General features: G+C 64.6%; 2 protein-coding genes across 2 annotated transcripts; both read left to right on the plus strand.

Annotated features, from left to right (window-relative positions):
• Positions 1–1,840: 1,840 nt before the first annotated feature.
• Positions 1,841–9,145, plus strand: MST1R (macrophage stimulating 1 receptor; the record flags this gene model as incomplete). Its single annotated transcript, XM_080350509.1, has 20 exons — positions 1,841–3,085; positions 4,279–4,467; positions 4,549–4,674; positions 4,751–4,927; positions 5,127–5,296; positions 5,386–5,563; positions 5,651–5,796; positions 5,910–6,071; positions 6,338–6,431; positions 6,527–6,754; positions 6,835–6,981; positions 7,056–7,215; positions 7,296–7,388; positions 7,467–7,688; positions 7,769–7,849; positions 7,929–8,110; positions 8,182–8,291; positions 8,404–8,569; positions 8,649–8,785; positions 8,866–9,145. 20 exons carry the CDS (start codon positions 1,841–1,843, stop codon positions 9,143–9,145), a joined length of 4,293 nt encoding a protein of 1,430 aa, XP_080206635.1.
• A 10,429-nt stretch (positions 9,146–19,574) lies between these two features.
• Positions 19,575–22,855, plus strand: CAMKV (CaM kinase like vesicle associated; the record flags this gene model as incomplete). The annotated part of the gene is made up of 10 exons (XM_080350615.1): positions 19,575–19,669; positions 20,808–20,939; positions 21,016–21,090; positions 21,167–21,305; positions 21,385–21,505; positions 21,778–21,853; positions 21,935–22,071; positions 22,158–22,236; positions 22,311–22,398; positions 22,586–22,855. 10 exons carry the CDS (start codon positions 19,575–19,577, stop codon positions 22,853–22,855), a joined length of 1,212 nt encoding a protein of 403 aa, XP_080206741.1.
• Positions 22,856–23,849: the final 994 nt, after the last annotated feature.

The following is a 23,849-nucleotide window of genomic DNA, read 5'->3' on the forward strand; positions in this document are numbered from 1 at the left end:
AGCTGCCGAGGAGCGGTGCAAGGCAGCCAGGACTGTGCTGGAAGTGCTGGTGGGAGGGTGGGAGCGGTGAACACCCCGGGATGGGCTGGCCAGAGCCAGCTCATGTCGAAACTGAGCGGGAGCTGTGCAGCCGGAGGAAGGAGCTATTGGGTAAGGCCAGCATAACCACCAGGCCTTGCACAATGTGGGGGCGGGAGCTTGGGAGCGCTGAGCCTGCCCAGGTGCTGAGGGCAGGGGAGCCGGTTTTCAGCATGTTCAGCCCCTTCTGGGACCGAAGTCCACCCAGCAGCATGAGGCGGTGCCCTGCTCGGCTGGAGAAGTCCATGTGTGCAGCCTGAGGGCAGCAAGGCGCTTGGAGGGCAAATCTGTGCAACACATCCAGATGTAAAACATCTTCCTGCATCTGTGGGCACAGCAGTGCTGCCACCTCCCACCACTGTGCTTGATAGGGGGAAAGGGACACGAGGCAAAGAATGGACACAACCGAAATAGCCCCCATGCTCTGCTGGCAAAGCTGTGGCTGCCCTAGCCCTGCTCTTGTCCCCCAGCTGGAGCCCCCCAAGCTGAACCCACTGCACTCCCCTGGAAGGTCATCCCACCGGCCTGGGAGTCACAAGCGCAGTGCCAGCACGGGCAGCTTCGGGGAAGCGGTGATTTCGGGGAAGTAGAGATTTCATGTGCCAGGGTGTCGACAGCCCCTGCTGCCAGTGGCAGACGGGCCAACTGGTGCCAATGTGCCCGGACCCTGCATGAATCCCGGGATGCTGGCAGCCACCTCCCAGGCATGGGGACCCTCTGACAACCTGGCAGAGGCTGTGCCGAGCCTCCGAGGCAGTGTGCCAGCCCTACACCACGGACCCCGGTTCTCACCTGTGTCTCTCTGGGGGATCGTGCCCACCCAAGCTTGTCCCATGTGGTGTCCAGTGACCCTCTGGGAACCTCGGGACCGCGTGGCGCCCCCCGGGCTCCTTGTGCCCCCCAGCACCCCCGGGGTGGGAGTGCCGGTGCCGGCCCTCGGGGAGCCCCGCACGGCCCGGCCGCCCGCCCCGTCCCACCCCGTCCCGCCCCGTCCTGCCTCGGCGGCTCCGGCCCGGCCCCGCTCCGCCCCGGCACTGCACGGCACGGCCCGGCACGGCCCGGCAGCGCCCAGGTGAGCTCCCGACACGGCACGGCACGGGTCGGAACGGTACCGGACGGGACAGAGCGGGACGGGGCGGCCTCGGGGAGGGGCGGGCGGGGCAGCCGGAGCCGCCGGGGACCCCAGCTGGGGAGCGCTGCCGACTCCGGTGAGCTCGGGGGTCGGCGCCCGGCCGCGCGGTACAGCGGGGCTCCTGTCCCTGGGACAGGGACAGGGACCCGGAATTTGTCCCAGCCCCGCGGGACTGCCCTGTCCCCACTGGTGACCCGAGGGGCTGGATGGGTCCCTATCCCCGTCCTGGCTCCAGGGGGCCCTCGGGGTCCTTGTCCCCATTCTCGTCCCCTGGAGGGGTCTTGGTGGGCTCGTGTGGGGCAGAGAAGCCCCAAGGAAACAGGTGAGGGTACCTGGGAGGTGGCATCTGGTGGGATTTGTCCCCCCGCTGCAGGCAGTCTGGCTTCGCCTCTCATTTGCAGTGTTTGAGAAGAGGTTTGGTGTAGTCTCTCTGCCCCCAGCAGCACCCATTGTGGTCTGGCCCCAGGGGTCTCTGGCACCTCCAGCCCCACACACAGCACTAGCACTGCCCCAGGTCCTCACCCCCCTGCAGTGGGTAAACCTCTTTCTCCTCTATTTTGGCAGATGCAATGGTGACCCATCCTCTGTGTGTCCCAAACCTGCTCAGAGCTGAGCACCATCAATAACACCATGCTGGTGGCACCGTGCAGCATGGGGCCGCTGTGCCACATGTGCCTCTTGCTGGTGCTTGCCCTGGCCCCACTGGGCACCAGTGCCTGGCAGTGTCCCCGCATCCCCTACAGCTCCACCAGGAACTTCTCCATCCCCTATGTGCTGCCTGGCCTCGATGCTGGCAGCCTTGTGCAGAATGTTGCCGTCTTTGCTGACTCCACTGGTCCAGCTGCTGTCTTTGTGGCCGTCCGCAACCGCATCCTGCTGGCCAACCCTGAGATGCAGCTCCTTTCCATCCTCATCACCGGCCCAGTGGGCAGCACTGAGTGCCAGATCTGCCGCTTGTGTCCAGCTGTCACAGATGGCCCTGAGGACACAGACAACGTCCTGCTGCTGCTGGACCCATTGGAGCCGTGGCTGTACAGCTGCGGCACGTCACGGCATGGCCTGTGCTACCAGCACCAGCTGGAGGTGCAGGATGGCGAGGTGGCCATCGCAACCACGCGCTGCCTGTACTCAGCCACGGGCAACAGACCCATGTCCTGCCCTGACTGCGTGGCCAGCCCCCTGGGGACTAGTGCCACTGTGGTGGCCACCTCCTATGCCTCTTTCTTCTACCTTGGCTCCACCATAAACAGCAGCGTGGCAGCACGGTACAGTCCACAGTCAGTGTCTGTCCGCAGGCTGAAGGGCACCTTGGATGGCTTTTCGGATGACTTCCAGTGGCTGACGGTGCTGCCACGCTACCAGGACAATTACACCATCCACTATGTGCACTCCTTTGCTGATGGGGACCACGTCTACTTCTTGACGGTGCAGCCGGAGCGGCCGGGCTCTGCGGCATACCACACACGTCTGGCGCGGCTCAGTACCCACGAGCACGACCTCCGCCGCTACCGTGAGCTCGTCCTTGACTGCCGCTTCGAATCCAAGCGCCGGCGGCGGCGACGGCACAGTGGAGAGGGGGACACAGAGCACGACATCGCCTACAATGTGCTGCAGGCTGCCCATGCCACCCGCCCCGGTGCGCGCCTGGCCCGCGACCTTGGCATCAATGACACCGACACAGTGCTTTTTGGAGCCTTCGCCGAGAGCCGGCCAGAGAGCCGGCTGCCGCGGAAGAACTCAGCCGTCTGCGCCTTCCCGCTCCGCCTGCTCGCCCAGGCCATAGAGGAGGGCATGAAGAAGTGCTGCGGCACTGGGCACCCGGCACTGCTGCGTGGGCTCAGCTTCTTCCAGCCAGTGGAGTACTGCCCGCACAACGTGAGTCCTGCGCCCCGGGGGTCTGTGGGTCTGCTGGGAGGTAGGGAGGTGGGTCTGGGATGCCAGGAAGCACTGGTAGAGTGACCATGGCTGGGCTGGGCAGGGGGAGAGCAGCATCACCCAGGTGTGAGTCAGCCCCACCAGCTGCCCGCTGCCCATCGCAGGGGCCACCCTGTTTCACCAGCGCCAGCCGCACCGTGGCAGGATCTGGCCACGGTCCCCAACCCGGGCACCCAGCCCTCATAGCCAGGTGCTGCAGACACATGTCCTGGCACTTGAGTGCACTGCCGCTTGCCACACACCCTCCCCTCAGTGTGGTTTCCCGGAGAGCAACAGCTCCAGCCCCTGCAGTGACTGTCCCCAGCACCAGATTGTTGATGGCCACCCACTTCAGCTTGTTTAGGTGCATGGTGGGGACAGGGAAGCCACGGGGCCTTGATGCTCCTTGAGCTGGGGTGTGTGGGGTGCCCGGCCACTCCTGCCTTGCCTCCCCAGCCCCGGGGCTGCTGCCGCCTTCTCTGGGTAAATAAACTGCAGGCGGAAGTGCAATTAGTCACCAGGGTTTCTCGCCAGCCACAGCTGTGGGGCAGGAACGCTGAGTTCCAGGGACAAGCCCCAGCATGGCCAAGATGGGGATGGGTGGGCACCCTGGCAGGGCCCCCTCTGCAGGCAGGGACCCGCCAAGTACTGTGACACGAGTTTCGGCATTCTCAGCCAGGCATGGAGTGAGGCGCAGCTCAACCCCCTCCTCTCCCCACGCTGGAGCAGACAGCTCACTGCCGCTGACTCACACCGCTGGCAGGGGCAGCCGGGAGGGGACCCCGGTCCTGCGCATCAATGAGTGGCCAGTGGGGACCCCCCAGTGCCTGGTGACCCCCTTCATCTCCAGCCCCCCTGCCAAGCCCTGGGGAAAGAGAGGGCTGGCTTTGGGGTGCTGGCCCTGCAGTGCTGGCACCATTAACCACATCCAGATGGGATGGGAGGGGAGGACAGGATCTGACGCCACGCAGGGGCTGTGGGAGGGGCTGCAGATGTGTTTTTTCCCAAAAAAAATTTGTAGCCTGAAGGGGAGTTTGGGCAACTAGCACTCCCCAAAATACCTTGTGGCTGTAGCTGGTGCCCACCTGCAGGGGCGTGGGGGTGTCAGGGTGACAGTGCTGGTTGCAAGATGCTCACCCTGTGCTCCACTGCAGGTGAACCTCTCTGCACCGGTGACCAACACCAGCTGCTGGGACCAGCCCACCCTTGTCCCTGCCGCCTCCCATAAGGTGGACCTGTTCAACGGGCACCTGGCTGGTGTTCTCCTCACCTCCATCTTCGTCACCGCCCTGGGGGATGTCACTGTTGCCCACCTGGGCACAGCAGAGGGACGAGTCTTCCAGGTGGAGTGAGGGCCCAGGCGGGATGGGGGGCTCCCAGCAGGGCAGGGGGTGTGCTCAGCCCCCGGCTCTGCTCCACTGCAGATGGTGCTCCAGCGCTCCAGCTCCTACCTCCTCACCTTGGCCAACTTCTCCCTGGGGGAGCCAGGGCCAGTACGGGGTGCCCTGGGGCTGCAGGGCCACTCACTGTTCTTCACTGCCGGCACCAAGGTGAGTGAGGGGACCAGGGGCTGCGAAGTTTGTGCTGAGCTCCATGTGCCCACTCCTCTCTGCTCTCCATCCCCAGGTGTGGCAGCTGAATGTCACCGGCCCTGGGTGCCGCCACTTCTCCACATGTCAGCGCTGCCTGCGGGCTGAGCGCTTCATGGGCTGCGGCTGGTGCGGGGACAGGGATGGCTGCACCCGCCACCACGAGTGTGCCGGCCCCTGGGTCCAGGATAGCTGCCCCCCCGTCCTCACTGACGTAGGTCTCCGCCGACATCCCCCTGTGCCCCATGTCACCTGGGCACTCGGGTGGGGAGGGAGATGGCAAATGGGGTGGCACGTCATGGGACCTTTGCTCCATTCGGACACCCCGCTCCATGGGATGGGTGTTGCACCCTCTAGGGAACGGGATTTCTGGGCTTCTGGGGCTCAGGGCAATGCAGGTGCCTCTCCCGCAGTTCCACCCCAGGAGTGCCCCACTGCGGGGCCGAACACGGGTGACACTCTGTGGCATGACCTTCCACTCCCACCGGGACCCCGACCCTCACCGCAGCCCCCCCACCACCTACCGGGTGGCGGTGGGGCGGCGAGGCTGTGCCGTGCTGCTGGAGGAGAGCAGAAGCCACAGGTGGGCCACAGTACTGGGAGAGAATGGCGTCTTAGGGAGGTCCAGAGCTGCCCCCTGGCCAGGGGCTGACCCCCATCTCTGCCCCACAGACCCCTGCCCACCTCCCACCGCAAGGATTTTGTGGATGTGCTGGTGTGTGAGCTGGAGCCAGGGGGGCCAGCAGTGGTGGGGGGCCCGGTGGATGTAGTGCTCACAGTGGAGGAACCTGCCAGACCCTCTGCCTTCCACGTCCATGGCTCCACAACCCTCAGCGGCTTTGTCTTCGTGGTACGGCCCCGTGACCGTGGTCACCCTGGTAGGATTTTAGGTGGAGGGTGTTGGCTCACTCACCACCCAAACCCCTTCTCTGTCCAGGAGCCCACCATCAGCACCCTACACCCCCCATTTGGCCCCCAAGGGGGTGGCACTTGCCTCTCACTCCATGGCACCAACCTCTCGGCGGGGAGCAGCTGGCGGGTGATGGTCAATGGCTCTGAATGTCCACTGGCTTGGGAGTCCAGGTATGGCCCGGTCCTGCCGCTGCCAGGCACAGCAGTGTCACTGGCACGGGAACAGGCATGGGGACCCCCTGCAGTCCTGCTGTCCTCTCCAGCCACGACTGCTGTGTCCCCAGTCAGGGTGATGGGGCGATCCGGTGCGTGGCTCCTGCTGCTGGTGGCCTGGGCACAGCCTGGGTGGCCCTGTGGATCGATGGGGAGGAGTTCCCAGCCCCTCTGCCCTTCCAGTACCGTCCCAACCCCTTCGTGTCAGCCATCACCCCCAGCTGCAGCTTTGAGTGAGTGCATGGGGTCCCTTCCCCAGGGGCAGATGGCCCCAGCCTCCACCCCACCCTGGCCGGGCTGGATGAGGTGCTGAAGACCACATGCACCCCATGGGCCATGTTAACCTTGGGGGCCACATGCACCCCAAGGACCATGTGCACCCTGGGGACCATGTGCACCTTAGGGACCATGTGCACCTCAGGGATCATGTACTCCCTGGGGACCACGTGCACCCTGAGGGCCACGTGCACCCCAGTGCCCTGATCCCTGCCCGCCATAGGGGCTCGATGCTGACCATCATTGGCACCCACCTGGACTCTGTGTATAGCACCAATATCCTCTTTGAAGCCAATGGTGTGAGGACCAAACCTACAGTAAGCACTGGAACGGGAGGCTGTTCCCCCCTGGCCCTGCCTGCCCCATCCGTGGGCACCGTGCTGTGCCAGTGCCAGCATCCCCCTGCCCGCAGGAGTGTAAGGGCCCGCGGGCACCGGAGCGGCTGCTGTGCCGCAGCCCAGCCTTCCCCTTTGAGACCAAGGTGGAGACGGCGCTGGGGAACCTGAGTGTGCTACTGGATGGTGTCACCAGCCCCTTGCTCTTCCGTCTGCGCTACTACCCCAAGCCCAAGGTCTATCCCTTCGAGAAGGAGGACAGGCGCCTCCGCCTCAAGCCTGGTGATGATGAGATCGAGGTGCATGTATGTGGGGCAGAGGGGAGAGCCAGGGTGGGGAGTTCCACTGCCAGGACCCCCAGGCTGAGGGCACTGTGTCTGGGCAGCAATTGGGGCTGGACACCGTGGCCGCCTGCATGAACATCACCATGACAGTGGGCGGCCAGCACTGCCACCCCAACGTCCTGAAGAACGAGGTGACGTGCCGCCTGCCCCGTGAGCTGCGCCTGCGCCCAGCTGGGGCCCCTGTGGAGGTAGGCACCACCTGGGTGGGCACCCCCATCCCAGTGTCCCCCACTCCATCCCCGCTGAGCCCCTGCTCCCTCAGATCTGCGTGAACAGTGCATGCGAGGCGCTGGGCTGGGTGCTTCCCCCTGCCGCCTCTCTGGACCTGGCCGCCAGCCTGGCCCTGGGCACCAGCATCACCTTCCTGCTCTGCTGCGTCCTGGCCGCCATGCTGCTCCGCTGGCGCTGGAGCAAGAGGAGGGGTGAGTGCCGTGCTCACCGGGCAGCCCCCTGCCCCTCACCCACCCCCCACCACTCTCCACCCACCCCACGCTGCCCCCAGGGACGGAGAACCTGGAGCTGCTGGTGCAGCCCGGCCGCAGTGACCCCCCTGCCACCACCCAGCGCCCTGGTGTTGACTACAGAGAGGTGCTGGGTAAGTGAGTGTCACCGGTGAGCAGGGGGGTGATGGGTGCCTGCCCAGCCCTCACCATCCCTCTGCCTGTCCTGGCAGTACTGCCCACGGCAGGCAGTCCCGGACCGGTGAGGCCGCAGGCACGCTTTGCTGGCGCTGGCGCCGGTGCCAGTGTGGCAGGTGGTGGCTCCCCCATGCCCCTGCTCAGGGTCACATCCTGCTGCCTGGAGGACCTGCGGCCAGAGCTGCTGGAGGAGGTGAAGGACATCCTCATCCCTGAGGAGCAGCTTGTCACCCACCGCCACCAGGTCATCGGCAAAGGTGATGCTGCACCCCGATTTGGTTGTCTCATCACCTACTCACCATGTGTGGTGCCAGCTTCATGCTGCCTGTCCCTGCAGGGCACTTTGGCAGCGTGTACCATGGCACCTACACAGACCCGCTGCTGGGGAACCTCCACTGTGCCATCAAGTCCCTGCACCGTGAGTAGCACCTGCTCCAGTTGCACAGTCCTGTGACACAGCACGGCAGCAGGATGCCCCATGGCTTGACTCTTGGCAGGCATCACGGACGTGGAGGAGGTGGAGGAGTTCCTGCGTGAGGGCATCCTCATGAAGAGCTTCCACCACCCCCATGTGCTCTCGCTGCTGGGGATCTGCCTACCGCGCCATGGGCTGCCCCTTGTCGTCCTGCCCTACATGCGCCATGGGGACCTGCGCCACTTCATCCGTGCGGAGGAGCGGGTAGGGGGTTACCTACAGGGAGGGGGGTGGTGGAGGCCAGGGTCACCCCACTGACTGCTCCCACCCTGCAGAGCCCCACGGTGAAGGACCTCATCGGCTTCGGGCTGCAGGTGGCCCTGGGCATGGAGTACCTGGCCCAGAAGAAGTTTGTGCATCGGGACCTGGCAGCCAGGAACTGCATGTGAGTGTGGCCATGCCTGCTGGACCCCACTGTGGGGTCACCCTGTGGGCCCAGGGGTGGCCATGGGGGATGCTGCCTGCTGGCTCCCTTCCCCCAAAACACTGTCCCACAGGCTGGATGAGACACTGACAGTGAAGGTGGCTGACTTCGGGCTGGCACGGGACGTGTTCGGCAAGGAGTACTACAGCGTCCGGCGTCACCGCCATGCCAAGCTGCCTGTCAAGTGGATGGCTTTGGAGAGCCTCCAGACCCAGAAATTCACCACCAAGTCGGACGTGGTACTCACGACCCCCAACCCTATCCCCTGTCCCCCATCCCCATCCTGCCTGCCCCCCATGGCAGCTCTCTGCTTGGCAGTGGTCCTTCGGGGTGCTCATGTGGGAGCTGCTGACGCGAGGGGCTCCGCCATACCCTGAGGTGGACCCCTACGACATGGCCCGCTACCTGCTGCGAGGGCGACGTCTGCCACAGCCCCGCCACTGTCCCCACACACTGTGAGTCGGGCTGGGGTGTGGGCAGGGGGGTGGTGGGGGGTCTTGGAGGGCTGCTGGCGCTGATGTGGTTGTTGGGGCAGGTATGGGGTGCTGCTGAGCTGCTGGGCACCGGCACCTGAGGAGAGGCCATCCTTCGCGGGGCTGGTGGGCGAGCTGGAACGTGTCCTGGCCACACTGGAGGGCGAGCACTATGTCAACCTGGCTGTCACCTACGTCAACCTGGACCGTGGCCCCCCATTTCCCCCGGCCCCTTCGGGGCAGCTGCCTGATGGTGAGGATGAGGATGAGGATAATGAGGAGGATGAGGAGGAGGAAGATGAGGAGGAGGAAGAAGAGGAGAAGGACCCAGCCGTGTGCTGATGGGGTGCCCTGCACCATGGAGACTCCCAGGCCCCCATACACCATAAGGGCACCCCCTCAGGAGGGACGCGAGATGCAGCTAGGTGCTATGGGGCATCCTCTCTATGGGAGGCGCTGGGAGCAGTGGGTGCTGGCTCACACCTGGACCTGGTGGGTGCTCACCAGGCTCAGTCCCACACCTGTGGGGTGCCATGGGGCTCTGTCCTGCCCTGGCTGGGTGCTGGGCGGCTCAGCCCCACAGCGGTGAGGCGGTGCCATAGGTTCTGGGGCTCAGCCCCACAGCAGCTGGATGCCGGGGGCCCCAAGCCCAGCCCCACACCAGTGAGGCTGTGCTGTGGTGCACTGACTCAGCCCCAGCAGGTGCTGGGCAGGGACATGGCCCACTAAGGGGTCCCGTGGCCTTTCCAGCCCCTTGGCTGTTCAAATCGCTCATTAAAAATGATTTATATTTTTTCCTGGGCTGGGGCCATGTCTTTCCCAGGGGCCATGCCCTGTGTTGGCAGCACCCTTGACCCCCTGCGTGGGGGGCTCGCTCCCTCGGGTCCCCAGCCCCCCGGGGCACCCCACTCGGGGCGTGCAGGTGAGGGTGCACTCACCGTTCCCCTGCCAGCCACGGGAGGGCACCTGCACACTGGTGCTGGCACAGCCACCCCATGCACCGCCGTCCCCCTTCACCTGGTGCTTGCCAGCCACGCTGAGGCCACCCAGCATCGTTACCAGCTCACCTAATGCCACCCTAGTTACCACAGGAGCTGCCTGTCCAGGGGTTGTGCAGCCAGTGCCCCGGGGCTGGTGCTGGGGCTGCCGAGGAGCAGGGGAAGTAGCCGAGTCCCCACTGACACTCACTGCCGGACCAGCTGGCTTTCTCCTGTTGCTGGCAGGGGTAGCAGACGTCACATCCATGAGGAGTTCAATTTTGGGGCAAAATCCCCTAGAACAAGCCACTGGAAAAGAGGAGGGGGCTGGTGATGGGCATCACCCCCTGGGTGCACATCCAGAGCTTGGGCTGGGAGGCGAGGCCAGTGTTTGGGGCTGGATGGATGGGCAGGGGATGCTGAAACATGCTCCAGCCCCACGGCCACAGGCAGCTCTGCTCTCCGGTCCGTGGTGGCCACGCAGGTCCAACAGCCAGTGACAGCTCTAAATAAACCTCCCCGGCTGCTCATTAAGGAGCGCTGAAGCCCGCGGCCGCGTCAGCTCCCATCAACCGAGCTGTCTGTCTCCACTAGCGCCTCGCACCTGCACAACTCCACCACTGCTTGCAGGAGGGTATTTTTAGGGTGGCTGTGTCCCAGCATCCCATAGCCAGCGGGTGTCCCAGCACAGTGTCTCAGTTTCCCCATGGTGGGGCCATGCTGCTCCCCTGGCCTGGGTTTTGGGTTGGCTGTGCCCCTTGGCATGGGTGCCAGCCCTGCCTGTGTGAGACGGAGCAGCACCATTTCGGCTCCACTGCCAAGTTGCTGTGGCAACGGGAAGGGCCCAGTACTGCGTGGTTATTACGGGCTGGATCAGAATAGGGAAGTATTGGGGGATGTGTGTGCTGGGGGTGCAGCTGGGGTGGCCGGTTGGGACACCGCCAGTGGCCAGGATGCAGGAAGGATGGATGGATGGATGGATTGATGGATGGATGGATGGATGGACAGATGGGCAGACAAGCACTCTGCGTGTTGCATGGGGCAGGATGGGTCTTGGGGGACATCCTTAGGGACACCCTATGTGAACAAGGCTGTCAGTGCCCTGTGGTGGGGTGGCACAGTGAGCTGCTCATTAGCTGACGAGGCTCATGCAGTTATGGTGATGTATGTGAGGAGGGCCCCGGCCTTGAGCTGCCCCCAAAATGTGCTTGTGGAGATGACATATTTCGTGCTAATACGTATTTATCCTGCCCTAATTACGCTGCAGGAGGTGAGGAGTGAGAGCCTGGCCTTTAACACCACAGGCTGGTCAGCACCCACCCCGTCTGTCCCTGCCTGTCCCTGCCAGCCTGGATCTGCACCTGTGCTGCTCACACTGCCATAGCACGGGAGACGGATAGGGGACCTTGCAGAGTGGCACCTTGCACGGCACCCAGCACTCCTGCCTCAGCTGGGGGGCCTGGGGGCATCTCAGAGCTGCTGCCTTGGCAAGGGTGGGCACCTAGGGGTGGGCAGCCCAGGGCTGGCACTAGACAAGAGGCACCCTAAGGTGCTGCATGGCCAGGCAGAACCAGTGGAGCACCTGGTTGAGCTGTGGGCACTTGTGGCTGTGCCGTGCTGTGCCACGCTGTGCCATGCCCACCCGCCACGGCTGCAGCAGAGCAGCCAGTGTCCCACCTCGGCAGCACGCCTTGCACACACAGCACTTTAAATGTTTTATTTGGGGAAAGTGCTGTCGTTAGCAGGGATTAATTATTAAAATCAGAGCCATCTATAAAACATGAGTGGCCGCGCAGGGCTGCGGGCGTACAGGCAGAGCCGGGCACAGTCCCGCTGCCGGCAGCACCCAGGGATGTGCTGCCACAGTGACTGCTGGTGCCACTGCGGTGGCATCCGTGTGCCAGCAGCGGTTTTGGGCTCCTCATGGCAAAGGGGGTGCAAAGGCCAGGTGCAGGCAGCAGGTGTTGCCCAGGTGAGTGGCCTGCACCCCCTTTTTCCTCCACCACAGCCTGCTGGGCAGCTGGAGAGGGGTGCAGAATGGGCAAAATTGTGCCAGGATCGGTGTCTGGGCAAAGCAGTGGCTCTGGTAGCCGCCGGTCCAGCGAGGAGTGCCAGGTAGCAGCAGGCAGGGCCGAGCTGTTTTTAGCGGTTGCCGGTGCACTGGGAGCAGGCGCGAAGCACGGCCGCCGTGCTGCCACTGCTCCATTTTTAGAAACCGGCAAGTTTTGCTAATGATGTCTGTGAGCGGCGGGGGGGACTGTCTGCACCTCCCCCCTTCCCCCCTGCTGCCTGCACCCCGGGTAGGCTGCCTGGGCACCCCCGTGCTCCCCACCCGGTGCAGGCGCCTACACCTGCGGCACCTGCACTGCCATGGGCACCTCTGCACTCATTTGGGGCTGTGCAGACCCCTGGGGATCTTTGGTGGTCCTTGAAGATCTTTGGTGGCCCCTAGGGATCTCTGCTGGTCCCTAGGGAGCTTTAGTGGTCCTCAGGGAGCTTTGGTAGCCCTTGGAGATCTCTGCTGGTCCCTGGGGAGCTTTGGTGGCCCCTGGGGAGCTTTTCTTTACCTTGAAACCTTCCAGCCTGTAAAACACATTTTTTTTCCTTTTTATGCCCCCAGGACAGCATTCACCCTCAGCCAGAGAGGCTTGCCCTGTCTTGCACCCGCTTAGGACCTATGCGAGCTGCATCCTGGTCCTTGTCCTGGTCCAAGTCCTCTCCCCAGGCCAGTTCTCCCCTGGTGAGAAGCCCTGCTTGATTTACATGTGAAACTCCTCACCCTAATCAGCCTCCCCTGGTCTCCAAGGCCACAAAAGCCTCCTGAGCAGGTACCACCCTGGGGAGCCTCAGGGAACCCTCAAAGGTCTTCCAGTGGGAAGGGGAACCAAATCCCAATGCCATGTGTAATGTCACTGCTGTGATGCAGGTGATCACTACAGCGACCAAGCCTCCCTGCCCAGGCAAGGCTCTGGGATGTGATGGGGGCCAAGCCAGTTGAGAGGTACAAGGGTTTGTGCACTGTTGTCATTGAAATGGGGACAGGCCACACCAGAAGCAGGCTGGCTGGGGACAAGCAGCTGCGGTTGGTGGTGCCCTGCCAGGCAGGGGACAGCCCCATTTTCATCCATGGTGTGGTCACCGACTGGGACAGGCTGGAGGAGCTGTGGCACCGTGTCCTCTACCAGGAGCTGGGGGACTGCCCTGGGGAGGTGGCAGTGCTGGCCACAGATGCCCTGCTGTCCCCAGTGCCAACCAAGGAGAAGGTGACCAAGCTGTTCTTCCAGGCCTTCAGCGTGTCAGCCATGCTGGTGCTGGCCCACCCCTTGCTCGTTGCTGACTCCTGGGCTCTGGTGCCAACACCTCCTATGTGGTGGTGATGTGGGACAGCTACATGCTGCCCCATGCCACCTTCCACCTGGACGTGACCTGACACCTTCACATTCTACCCATGCTGGCTGCTGGGGTTCTGTGGGGTCCACCTGGGAACCAACCCCTGTGCAGCTTGAAGTAGACCTGCTCCACATCCTGCTGGGGACCAGGGTAGCCCAGCCCATCACCCTGACGGCACCTCAGAGCTGCTCCTGGGGGACAAGTGGTCCCACTGCCCTACAGCGCTGTTGGTCCCTGTCACCTACATCACCCCAGGGCCACTGGAGCAGGCAGCCCTCAGCATGCACTGGCCACCCCTCACCCTGCGTTGAGTCACCATGCTGCTGTGTGGCTTTCCCCCAAGCTGGGAGTCCACCTGAGGCCACCTTCAGCTACCACATGGCCACCTGGTGGGGGAGCTTGCTGGCCACATCCCTTGACACCTTCCAGGGCACATGGGTGCTGCAGGGCACCTACGAGGAGGGCAGCCCCGCCACTGAGCACCCCCAATTCTGCTGGCCCCAGTACAGGGCTAGGGGTGGTGATGGCACCCTGCGCACCTGTATTCTCCCCCCCCGCATCGCCAGCTCCCCAAAAGAAGGGATGGGGTTTATTTGGCCCTGTTGCCAGGCCGACGCACGCAATTATCGCTGATTGCCTGGCGGTTGCCATGGAGATGGCGAGCACGCAGAAATGCGGTGCCACGTAGTACTTGAATCACGGACACGCTGCACCCCCCCCACTGCACCCCACGGCACCCCCCCAACCACCAGCCTGCCAGGCTGGGCTGGCCCCACCCCCCCGGCCTGGGGCAGAGGGGTACTGCCATGTGTCCCCTGCCCTGTGGGCCCCTCACCCAAAGGAGTACAGACGAGTGACCCCAGCCCTGGCACCCCCACCTCAGGCAGCCTGAGTGGGCTCCAGGTGTTCTGTGGGAAATGTCACCCCAGACTGGCCATGTCACCCCGCGCACGGCAGTGGGCTCACCGCAGGGCAGTGGGAGGGGTGGCGGGTGCATGGAACAGTGGGCGTGTGTGGCCAGGGGGGTGCATGGGGTGGTGAGTGCACAGGGAGGCGGGTGCATGGGGCAGTGGGTACACAGGGTAGGAGGTGCATGGGGCGGTGAGTGGGCAGAGAGGGGGTGCACAGGGAGGGGGTGGGCTCAGCAGTGGGGCAGGGCACAGCAGGGACAAACACTGTTGAGCTCAGCACAGCTGATCACCCCAAAATGGTGTGTGGGGCAGCCCAGCGCCCAGGCAGAGCCAGGGCCAGGAGGGTTTGGATGGGCAGTGACAGGGGCCTGGGGCTGTTCTGCCATAGGCAGGAGGCTGGTGCCGGGAGACAAGGGGCACGAGCTGGGCCCAGGGGCACTGGAAGAGCGCTGGCCCATCCCTCATGCCACGAGCCACTTCTGGGCAGCCCCAAGCCATGCTGGGCACCTGCTGGGTAATTGTGAGTTATGCTCCAGGTTCCCACGAGGTGCAAAGATTAATAACTGTGCTGCGCTGCTGCCAGCCAGTATGATTAAACTCTTGATTAGAAGCTCAAACTACAGTGCCCTGCTAATTCACCCACTCTCATATGACTTTAATTACCCAATGCAAGTTGCAGTGGGGCTGGGGCTTGTGCGGCTCAGTGCTGCACAGGGGATGGATGCAGGGGGTGCCCTTGGGTGCCTCTGCCTTGGGGTGCTGGCTGGTGTCCCTGTGCACAGAGGGGAGATGCTGGCTTTGGGGACAGGACCCTGGTGTCCCCCATCTGTGGCCGGGGTGCCTTGGCTGACCCAGACTCCAGGGGCTATGGGCCCCAGGAGAGGATGACCACATTCACATGGTGGCTTAGGACTGCATGGGCTGGGTATTTTTGGGGAGCTGGGGTTTTGTGGGTGCAGGAGCGGGAGGGGACGGGAAGGGGGTGCAGCTCGGAAGCGGCACCATATGGGCCGCAAATGCCAGCGCACTGCACGCAGCCATGCAGGAGTCTCTGCACACGCGATCGCATTGCATGAGAACCAGGGTGCTCCAGGGAGGGCTGGGGGACCCGCTGCACCCCCGGAGCTGTGCTGGGCCCCAAGCCTGGGCTGTGGGCAGAGTTAAGGGTATTACAGTGGCCAATTTCTTGCCACTTTCCTGCCCCTTGGGCTGGCACATGGGGCACGAACAATACCTGTGGGGTGGGAGGCAAGCGGATCCTTTGGCCCCACAGCTGGGGAAGGAATGAGGGAAGTTGCCTGGGCCTCACAGGACCATGGTGTGGAGGCAGGACTGTGTGCCTGCCCACCAGTTCATGACACCTCTTAGTATCCTCAGGGGACACATACCTGCGACACTGAGCCCACGCTCGGCTCTGCTAATAACCTATGCTATGCTCCTGTTCTATCCCATCTATCCTGTCCCATTCCATCCAACCTGTCCCATCACATCCATTCCATCCCATCCCATCTCATCTCATCTCATCCCACCCTGACTCATCCCATCCCAGGACAGCGGCCATGGTCCAGCTCAGGGCACAACAGCTCACCCGGTGCTCCGTGTCTCACATTGGTCCCTACCATCTCAGTAAAGCTGCTGTGACACTGGGGCTGCCCCAGCACTCAGGGCATAGCAGGATGTGGCCTGTGGGGCACAGTGTCTCTTTGGGCAGCCACCCTCAGGGTGAGGAGCTCATACAGGGACAGCAGGGACAGGCGGTGACTCAGGGGACGTGCACGGGCAGGTCTGGCTCGCCGGGCTGCGCAGCAGCAGGAACGCAGCAAGCCGCGTGGGCTCGTCGGTATTTACGCGGCCCCGAAGCCGCCACCGCATGGGCAGTGGCTAGGGTCCCATGGGGTCCCCCGGTCCCCACGGCGTGGCAGTGCTCCAGCCCGGTTTTGGTGACTTTACTGTCCCGGGGGACACGGCTGCCCCGTCCCGCCGCGGTGCCGGGGCGCGTCCCCATGCCACGCGTGACCCTCCCCCACGGGTACCTCTCCCGCTCCCGACGGGCGGGGCGCGAAGTTTGGCGGTGACGTCAGGGGCGGGGCGGGGCGGGGCGGCTGGGGGGGGCGGGGCCCCGCGATCCTACCCCCCCCAACTTGCCGCGCCGGGCGCGCGGGGCCGCGCCGCGACGGACCGACGGCTCGGCTGGGCTCGGCTTGGCTAAGCTCGGCTCGGCTCGGCTCGGCTCGGCTCCGCACCGGCCCCACGCGGGAGGGAGGAAGGGGCGCGCAGCCCCCCCCCGAGCCGCGGCCCCCTTTGCGGTCGGAGAGGCGTGCAGGTGAGCGCGGCGCCGCGCCGGGACAGCCCCGAGCCCCGCCGAGCCGCTCCGTGGGCGAGGGGGGCCGGGCCCGGGGTGGGGGCGTTGCTGGGATTTGGCACTTGTTGGCCCGGGGCTGCCCCCCACTTTACCCCTCCTGCTCCCCGGTGGCCTGGGACACCCCGGCAGGGCTGTGCCGGTCCGTGCCAGGGTGCGTGTGCGCCCCGACGGCTGCTCGCTGCCGCACCGCCCCCGCCGGCACCCGAGTCCCGCAGACCCCGAGCCCCGACGGGTGTTGCGGGCACGGCGAGATACCGGAGCTCAGCTTTCCCCCGCGCCTCCCCGCTCGCCTCCCCGGAGCCGCTCCTGCTCCGGTGCCTCCCCCGCGTCCAACGGGGAGCCGCCGGGTCTGCCCCGTGGCGAGGGGAGCTGCCGATGCCCCTCACCCGGCGCCCCCGCCGCCGAGCATCCCTTCCCGGCCGGCCCCCGGCTCTCTCTCCCGCATCCCGCTCACTTCCCGCTGCCGCATCGCTCCGAGCCGGCCACGGCCGAGCCCTCCCCTGCGGTGCGCGGCCCGGGCTGCACCTCCGCACCCGCCGGGGCTGTGGACGGTGGGTTCGGGTCGGCCTGGCCCCGCGGGCGGTGGGGCTCCCCCAGCCCTGCCTCTGCCCCGGCCCGGGCCACTTCTGCGGGCAGCGTGGGGCTGGCGCAGCCCTTCCAACTCTCGCTGCCTGCCAGCTGCCTGCACCAGCAATATTTCGGTTCATTTTGGCCGGGCTGCATCTTTTGCCTCTCCCCAGCACATCCTTCCTTCCGTCTGGGGGGAACGGGATAGCAGTGGGGCCCCGCCACGGACATGTCCAGAGTGTCTGCAGGTAGAAGCAGGGCCGCGGATGGAGTGCAGGCCAGTGGCACCTCACGCCGTAGGGCAGAGCCAGGGCTCAGGGGGCCGGGGGACCCGCTGGTGAGGGCTGCACGTCTGCGTCATCCCTCCATGCCATCCGCACCCGGCCACCCACCTCCCTGCTATTGTCTTACACCCGCTGTTGCTTCTGCTCCCAAATTAGATGCTTTGGGGGGGACACACTGGTGGTGCGCAGGTGCCAGCACAGCACCCAGCCTCCCGCCTGGCACCCTGGGGAGGGAGCACTCACCCCTTCGTTTACCCCTTGCCTGGGTGCCCCAGCCACGGTGGGGATGCTCTCACCTGTGAGGCCCAGGTGCTGACCCCAATGTGGGGCTGGATGCCAGCCTCCCTTGCAGGGTACCCCAGGTGCACTGTGCTCCCCCCGAGCCAATCCAGGGCAAGGGAGGGTGCTGGTACTCTGATCTGACAGCATGGGTCCCCACTAAACCAACAGGAACTAATTTTATGAGTGCTGATCAGCTGAGAGCTCACAGAGACAGCAATAAAATCCCAGTATATCATCCTGCCTGGGTCCCCTTCCTGGCTAATCCTGGCATTGCGCCACCGATGCTGGCAGCCTGCCTGCCCGCCTGCAGGCCAGCCCTGCCCCTGCTGGCCCCTGTCACCAAGCCTGCCGCCATGCCAGCGGCTGCCAGGACAGCCCTTGGACCCCTTGGCCAGGAACGGTGGCATGGCAGAGCCAGCCTTGTGTGACACAGGGACATGGGGGTGCCAGGCAGGGCACATTTGCTGGGAAAGCTGTTGGAATGAGGCACGCATGGGCTAGAAAGCCTCACCTGGTCTGCAGCATGGGGAAGGGTGTCCCATGGGTGTTCTGCTTCTCTTTCAGGGGTGGGTGAACCCCGAGCAGGACAGGGACAGGTGCTCTTGCCCGGCATAGGCTTTCCCAGCAGGAGGGTGCTCAGGTGTCATACGAGCTGGGAGTACCCATCCTGTGCGCATCGCTTGGGCAGGCACAGTGGCAGGTCAGCCCTGAGTGATGGAGGCAGGAGGGAGCATCCCCTTGTTCCCTGGCTTACTGCACCCATGTTCCACCCAGATTTGGGGTCAATCACCCCAGGGGGCACTTAGGAGTGTGCCCTGGGTGCTACGGGCACGACCACCTTCTTCCCAGGGCCTGTGTGCCGGAGACAGGACTGTGCACCTGCAGGTGGGTCAGGTGCTGACGGGTGCTGCCCATCCCTGCCCCCTCCGAAGGATGTGCCGCTTTCTGCATCTCCAGCTCCCATTGCCATAGCAACAGGCTCAGCGCTTGGGTACCCACGATGCTGGCTCCCGCATCCCGCGCTACCATCCTGCCCGTAGCTCTCACTGCCCGGCCCCGCTCAGTGCCGGCATGGCACGGCGAGGCCAGCACATTGCAACTGGTGTTTCAGGAGCTTTAGCAGCAGGCGATGGGTGCCTCCAGTGTTGTGCCAGCATCTTGTCACAGGGTCCCGCTTGGGCTCATCCGAGAGGGCTGGGGGGACCTGGGGAGCCCTGTGTCCTCCCGAGCAATCAGAAAATAATGTCAGCTGAAACTTCTTCCTGGTAATGGGGTGGGAAAGGGAAAAAAAATCACTTCATGGGATCAATTTTTTGCTGGGAAGGTGCTGACCAGGGTCTGGTTTCAAAGGGTTCCTGGCAGGAAAGCCAGGGACAGAACATCATTCCTAAAGGGCAGGAGAAGCCGGTGTGTGTCAGGCCAGTGTCCTGTGTGCTGCCAGTGGCAGCAGTGGAAGAGCGCTGGGCACCCCTTGAACCACGGTGCCCACCTGCCTGGTGCTGCAGTGGGGCTACCGGGGCTGGTAAGGGCTGGGGAGCTGAGGCTGCTGTAACTCGCTGCATGTTTGATGGTGTGTGACAGTGCTCTGCTAGGGGAAGCCCCACCTACAGAAATGTTACCATGGGGCAAAACCAGGCTGAGAAATGGGAAGGGGTCTGTTTGCCTCTGTTTTCCTCCCCAGTGGGTGCTCTGGGCTCTGCACTTGCCATAGCTTAATAAATCATTAATGATCTGCAAATGAGGGCCAGAGGGGCCGGTTTGCGGCTGTGCCCGTGGCCTGAGCCTAGGCAGAGTGGCTGGACACCACAGGGATGGACGCATATTGGTGACACTGGGCATGAGGCAGCTTGCAGCAGCTGGGGAGCATGAGCAGCTGCCGCACTTTGTCAGGTTTTACGTTAATTAGCGCGGCTTGTGGGGGACTGGTGCGGCTCCAGCGGGGTGGTGGTGCCGGGGCGCTCACTGCCTCTCCCTGCCCCGCCAGCACCGGGCCCTGCGATGCCGTTTGGCTGCGTGACGCTGGGAGACAAGAAAGATTATAACCAGCCGTCCGAGGTGACTGACAGATATGACCTGGGCCAGGTCATCAAAACGTGAGTTAGTCTCTCCCTGGCCCTGGGGGTGTCTGGGGGACCCCAACCACCTGCATGCCGCAGGCTGAGGAGCGGCACAATGCTGCCCACGGGGGCTTTTGCACTGCTGGTCCTCAGCTGGGTTGGATAGGGCACATTTTGGGGTGGTTGTCCCCTAATTAATGCCTCTCGCTGGTGGGTGAGTGGGGGTGTTCGCCATCAGCTCCAAGGAGGGCAGCAAGGTTTCCCCACTGCTGCCGGCTGCAGCCAGGCGGCTCCCTGTGCCTCTTCTTCCTCCCCCCAAATCTGCAGGGATTGCAGCAATTCCCCATGATCACAGCTCCCCCGAGCACTCCGGGAAGCAGGGGGGCTCTGCTCCGGCAAAGGAAAGGGCAGATATGTCGGGGGAGTAGAGCTGCCGCCTTTCCCCTGCTTATGTTGCTGTGCTGGGGGACCCATTAGGAAGCACTCCAAAAAATGACGCTCTCAGACCCATTGAAACCAATTTGAACCCAGAAATTTTTCCATCAGCCTCTGAAACACCAGGACTTCTTGGGGGACCTTTTCAGGTGCTCTCAGAGGTTTGTTCCATCCTCTGGGCAGCCTGTCCCAAAGCACATGGGCCTGGTTCCCTTGCACCCAGAGCAGTGGCCATGAGGATTTTGGCACCACTGCAGGGGTTGGATGGCTGGAGGCTTTGCCAGAGCAGCACCGAACATCCCCGCGTCTCCCCTGCAGCGCTGGCCCTGCTGATGTGCTCCAACACCATTAGGAATAGAACATTGCCACATCCCCAGCAACCGGCATGTTTCCCCTTCCTTCTTCCTGACCACGGCACTGACATTCATGCCAGGGTGCGCTGCAGTTCCACCGTGTCACGGGCAGCTTTGCACTGGACCTTACTCCAGCTGCCATGGGAAGGGAGCTTTTTAGTCAGCACATTTCCCTCCTTCCCTAGCAATTTGCTTATTCCATGTTGATTCCTTCCCACTGCCCCTTTTATTTTTTTCCCCTCTGCTCTGGAGAGGTTTTTAGCCGCAGCTTCGGTCCACCCCTGCAGCATCTCCCCTAGCCACAGGGATGGGGAGGGATGCTGGTGGGCCCGTGGACCACCCAAGTGCCCGTCCTAGGGGGGTGATGGCTGTGGGCGCTCTTGCAGGGAGGAGTTCTGTGAAATCTTCCGGGCCAAGGAGAAGACGACGGGGAAGCTGTACACCTGCAAGAAGTTTTTGAAGCGGGACGGGCGGAAAGTGCGGAAGGCAGCCAAAAATGAGATAATCATCCTCAAAATGTGAGTGTTGGGGCTGGGGGGTCCCTGCACCGCCAGGCAAAGTGGGGACCCCCCCCATGCCCCCATCTCTCTGTAGGGTGAAACATCCCAACATTCTGCAGCTGGTGGATGTCTACATCACCCGCAAGGAGTATTTCATCTTCCTGGAGCTGTAAGTTTGGGAGGTGTGGGGGTCTGGCTGGGGATGCCCCGACCAGGGAGGGTCTCGGCAGAGCTGCTGTTGGCAGGGCCACCGGCCGGGAGGTCTTTGACTGGATCCTGGACCAGGGCTACTACTCAGAGAGGGACACCAGCAATGTCATCCGGCAGGTGCTGGAGGCTGTTGCCTACCTGCACTCACTCAAGATTGTCCACAGGAACCTCAAGGTGGGTGCTGGGGGGTGGGAGCACCCCTGGGTGCTGGTGTGCCCCCCACCCCGGCGCTCACAGCCCCTGTGCCCAGCAGCTGGAGAATCTGGTGTATTATAACCGCCTGAAGAACTCCAAGATCGTCATCAGCGACTTCCACCTGGCCAAGCTGGAGAATGGGCTCATCAAGGAGCCCTGCGGCACCCCTGAGTACCTGGGTGGGTGATAGCTGGGTGGGTGACAGCCGGGTGTGGGGGGGAAGCAGCCGATCCCTGCTGCTCCTTGCCACCCTGGGGACCAGCCCTGGAGGCTCCCACTGGGTCCCTCCTGATGGTCACAGGTGTTCCTGGTAGGTCCCTCCCGCTCCCCATCACCTCAGGGCTGATCCTGGGTGCTCACAGTGGGTCCACTCCCCATCCCCATCACCCTGGGGATAAGAGGCTAGGGGTTGGGGGACCCTGAGGCAGGGCCGCTCTTGTGTCCCCCGCAGCTCCGGAGGTGGTGGGGCGGCAGCGGTACGGGCGGCCGGTGGACTGCTGGGCCATTGGCGTCATCATGTACATCCTGTGAGTGCGGGGCGAGGGCCAGGGCGGCCACGGGGGGCTGGGGCCTGAGGATTGGGCTGAGCCCCCCACCCTGTCCTCCAGCCTCTCGGGGAACCCCCCCTTCTACGAGGAGGCAGACGAGGATGACTACGAGAACCATGACAAGAACCTCTTCCGCAAAATCCTGGCTGGGGACTATGAGTTTGACCCGCCTTACTGGGACGACATCTCACAGGCGGGTGAGCCCCACACTGGCGGGGGGGGGGAAGAGGGAGTCCCACATTGTCCCCCCTCCAGCACTGACCTGCCCCCCTGTGTCTTCCAGCCAAGGAGCTGGTGACACGCCTGATGGAGGTGGAGCAGGACCAGCGGATCACGGCGGAGGAGGCCATCTCCCATGAGTGGTGAGGGGCTGGAGGGGTGGGCAGGGGGTTTGGGGGGGGCTATGGGCACTGCTCACCCCTCCCTGCCTCCCCAGGATCTCTGGCAATGCTGCCTCCGACAAGAACATCAAGGACGGTGTCTGCGCCCAGATCGAGAAGAACTTTGCTCGGGCCAAGTGGAAGGTGGGTGGGGGTGCCCCGTACCTCAGTTTCCCCTCTTGGCCAAGCTCAACATCCATCACAAGGTTGTCAGCCACGGGGGGTCTGCCAGCTCCTGCGACCCCACCAGTCCCCAACAGCCATGCCTGATGGGGGATCCAGCACCCCACAGACAGGGGAACCCCCACAAGCCCCTGCCTCTTCCCCACAGAAAGCTGTGCGAGTGACCACGCTCATGAAACGCCTGCGGGCCCCCGAGCAGACAGAGACGGCCCCGGCCAGCACTGCTGCCACCACCGCTGCCACTACCACTGCCGCTGCCGCCACCACCACCGCCGCCGCCACGGATACCGCGGCCCCTGCCACGCCGCTCGCCACCGAGCAGCCCCCGGCCTCTGCCACGCCGCCCGCTGCCACGTGTAACGGGGACGGTGCTGCCGCCGCTGCCACCACCGAGGCCCCCAGCGAGCAGACGGGCTGAGCGGTGGCAGCCCCCGCGCCCCCCTCTGTACATAGTCCCCGGCATGGTGTCCCCCCCACCCCTCGCCTGCCGCCCCCTTTTCTACGTGCCCCGACGGAGAGCCAGCCGCGGGGCAGAGCCCTGCATGGAGCCCGTCCTCCCCGGCCCCCCAGCCCCTTCTGGCCCCCTCGGTGGCTTTGCCGGTCGGTCTGTTCCACCCCCCTGCTCTCTCAGTCTGTCCCCCGCCACCGTCCCCCCCAGGGATGCTCAGAGATACGGGGCAGCCCCCCCGGCCGCATGCCCCGTGGGGCTGGGGGGTGTTGTGCGGAGCCGCCCAGGACACGTGTGCATGCGCGGGACCGCGGGTGGTGCCGCGCGGGACGGCGGAGGTGCCCCAGTGGGCAGAGCACCTGGCAGCCCCTCTCCCACCCGGGCCTCTGGGGGGTGCGTTGCAGCGGGAGGGGGAGCATGGGGTCCCCCGCCCGGGGGGAGCCACACGGCCCCCAACGCCTTGTGTCTGCAGGATCCCAAACGACCCCCCCCGTGCCTCCCTCCGGTCCCCGCTTCCCTCCCCGCAGCTGCATGCCTGCAGGGCCGGCTCTGCCCGCGGCTGCCGCCGGCGCCCCGTGCGCCCTGTGCCCCCGCACTGTATCTCTGGCAAATAAAGACCCCGCTGAGGACAAACTGAGACAGCACCAGCGCCGCCTGCCCTGTCTCTCTGTAGGGCCTCGTGTGCCGGCAGCTGCCTCGCACGGCGGTGGCACATGGCGCAGCTCTCGCCGGGACTGAGCGAGGCGAGGTGGCCCGGCCATGCTGGAGCCGACATTACTGCCCAGGCGGTGCGGCCAGCGGGGTCCTGCGGCAGCTCGTCCCGCCAGGAAGGTACTTGGCAGCCCGGCCGCCATCGTTAGGCTTCAGGGTACACGGGGGCGGCGGGCGGCAGGACCCGGGGGCGCGGCCCCGCCCCAAGGACACGCCCCCCCCGGCCCGGCCCCTGCTCTAGAGCCGAAGCGCG

The sequence above is a fragment of the Nesoenas mayeri genome, assembly GCF_963082525.1.
Source record: "Nesoenas mayeri genome assembly, chromosome: 10".
Lineage (NCBI taxonomy): Eukaryota > Metazoa > Chordata > Aves > Columbiformes > Columbidae > Nesoenas > Nesoenas mayeri.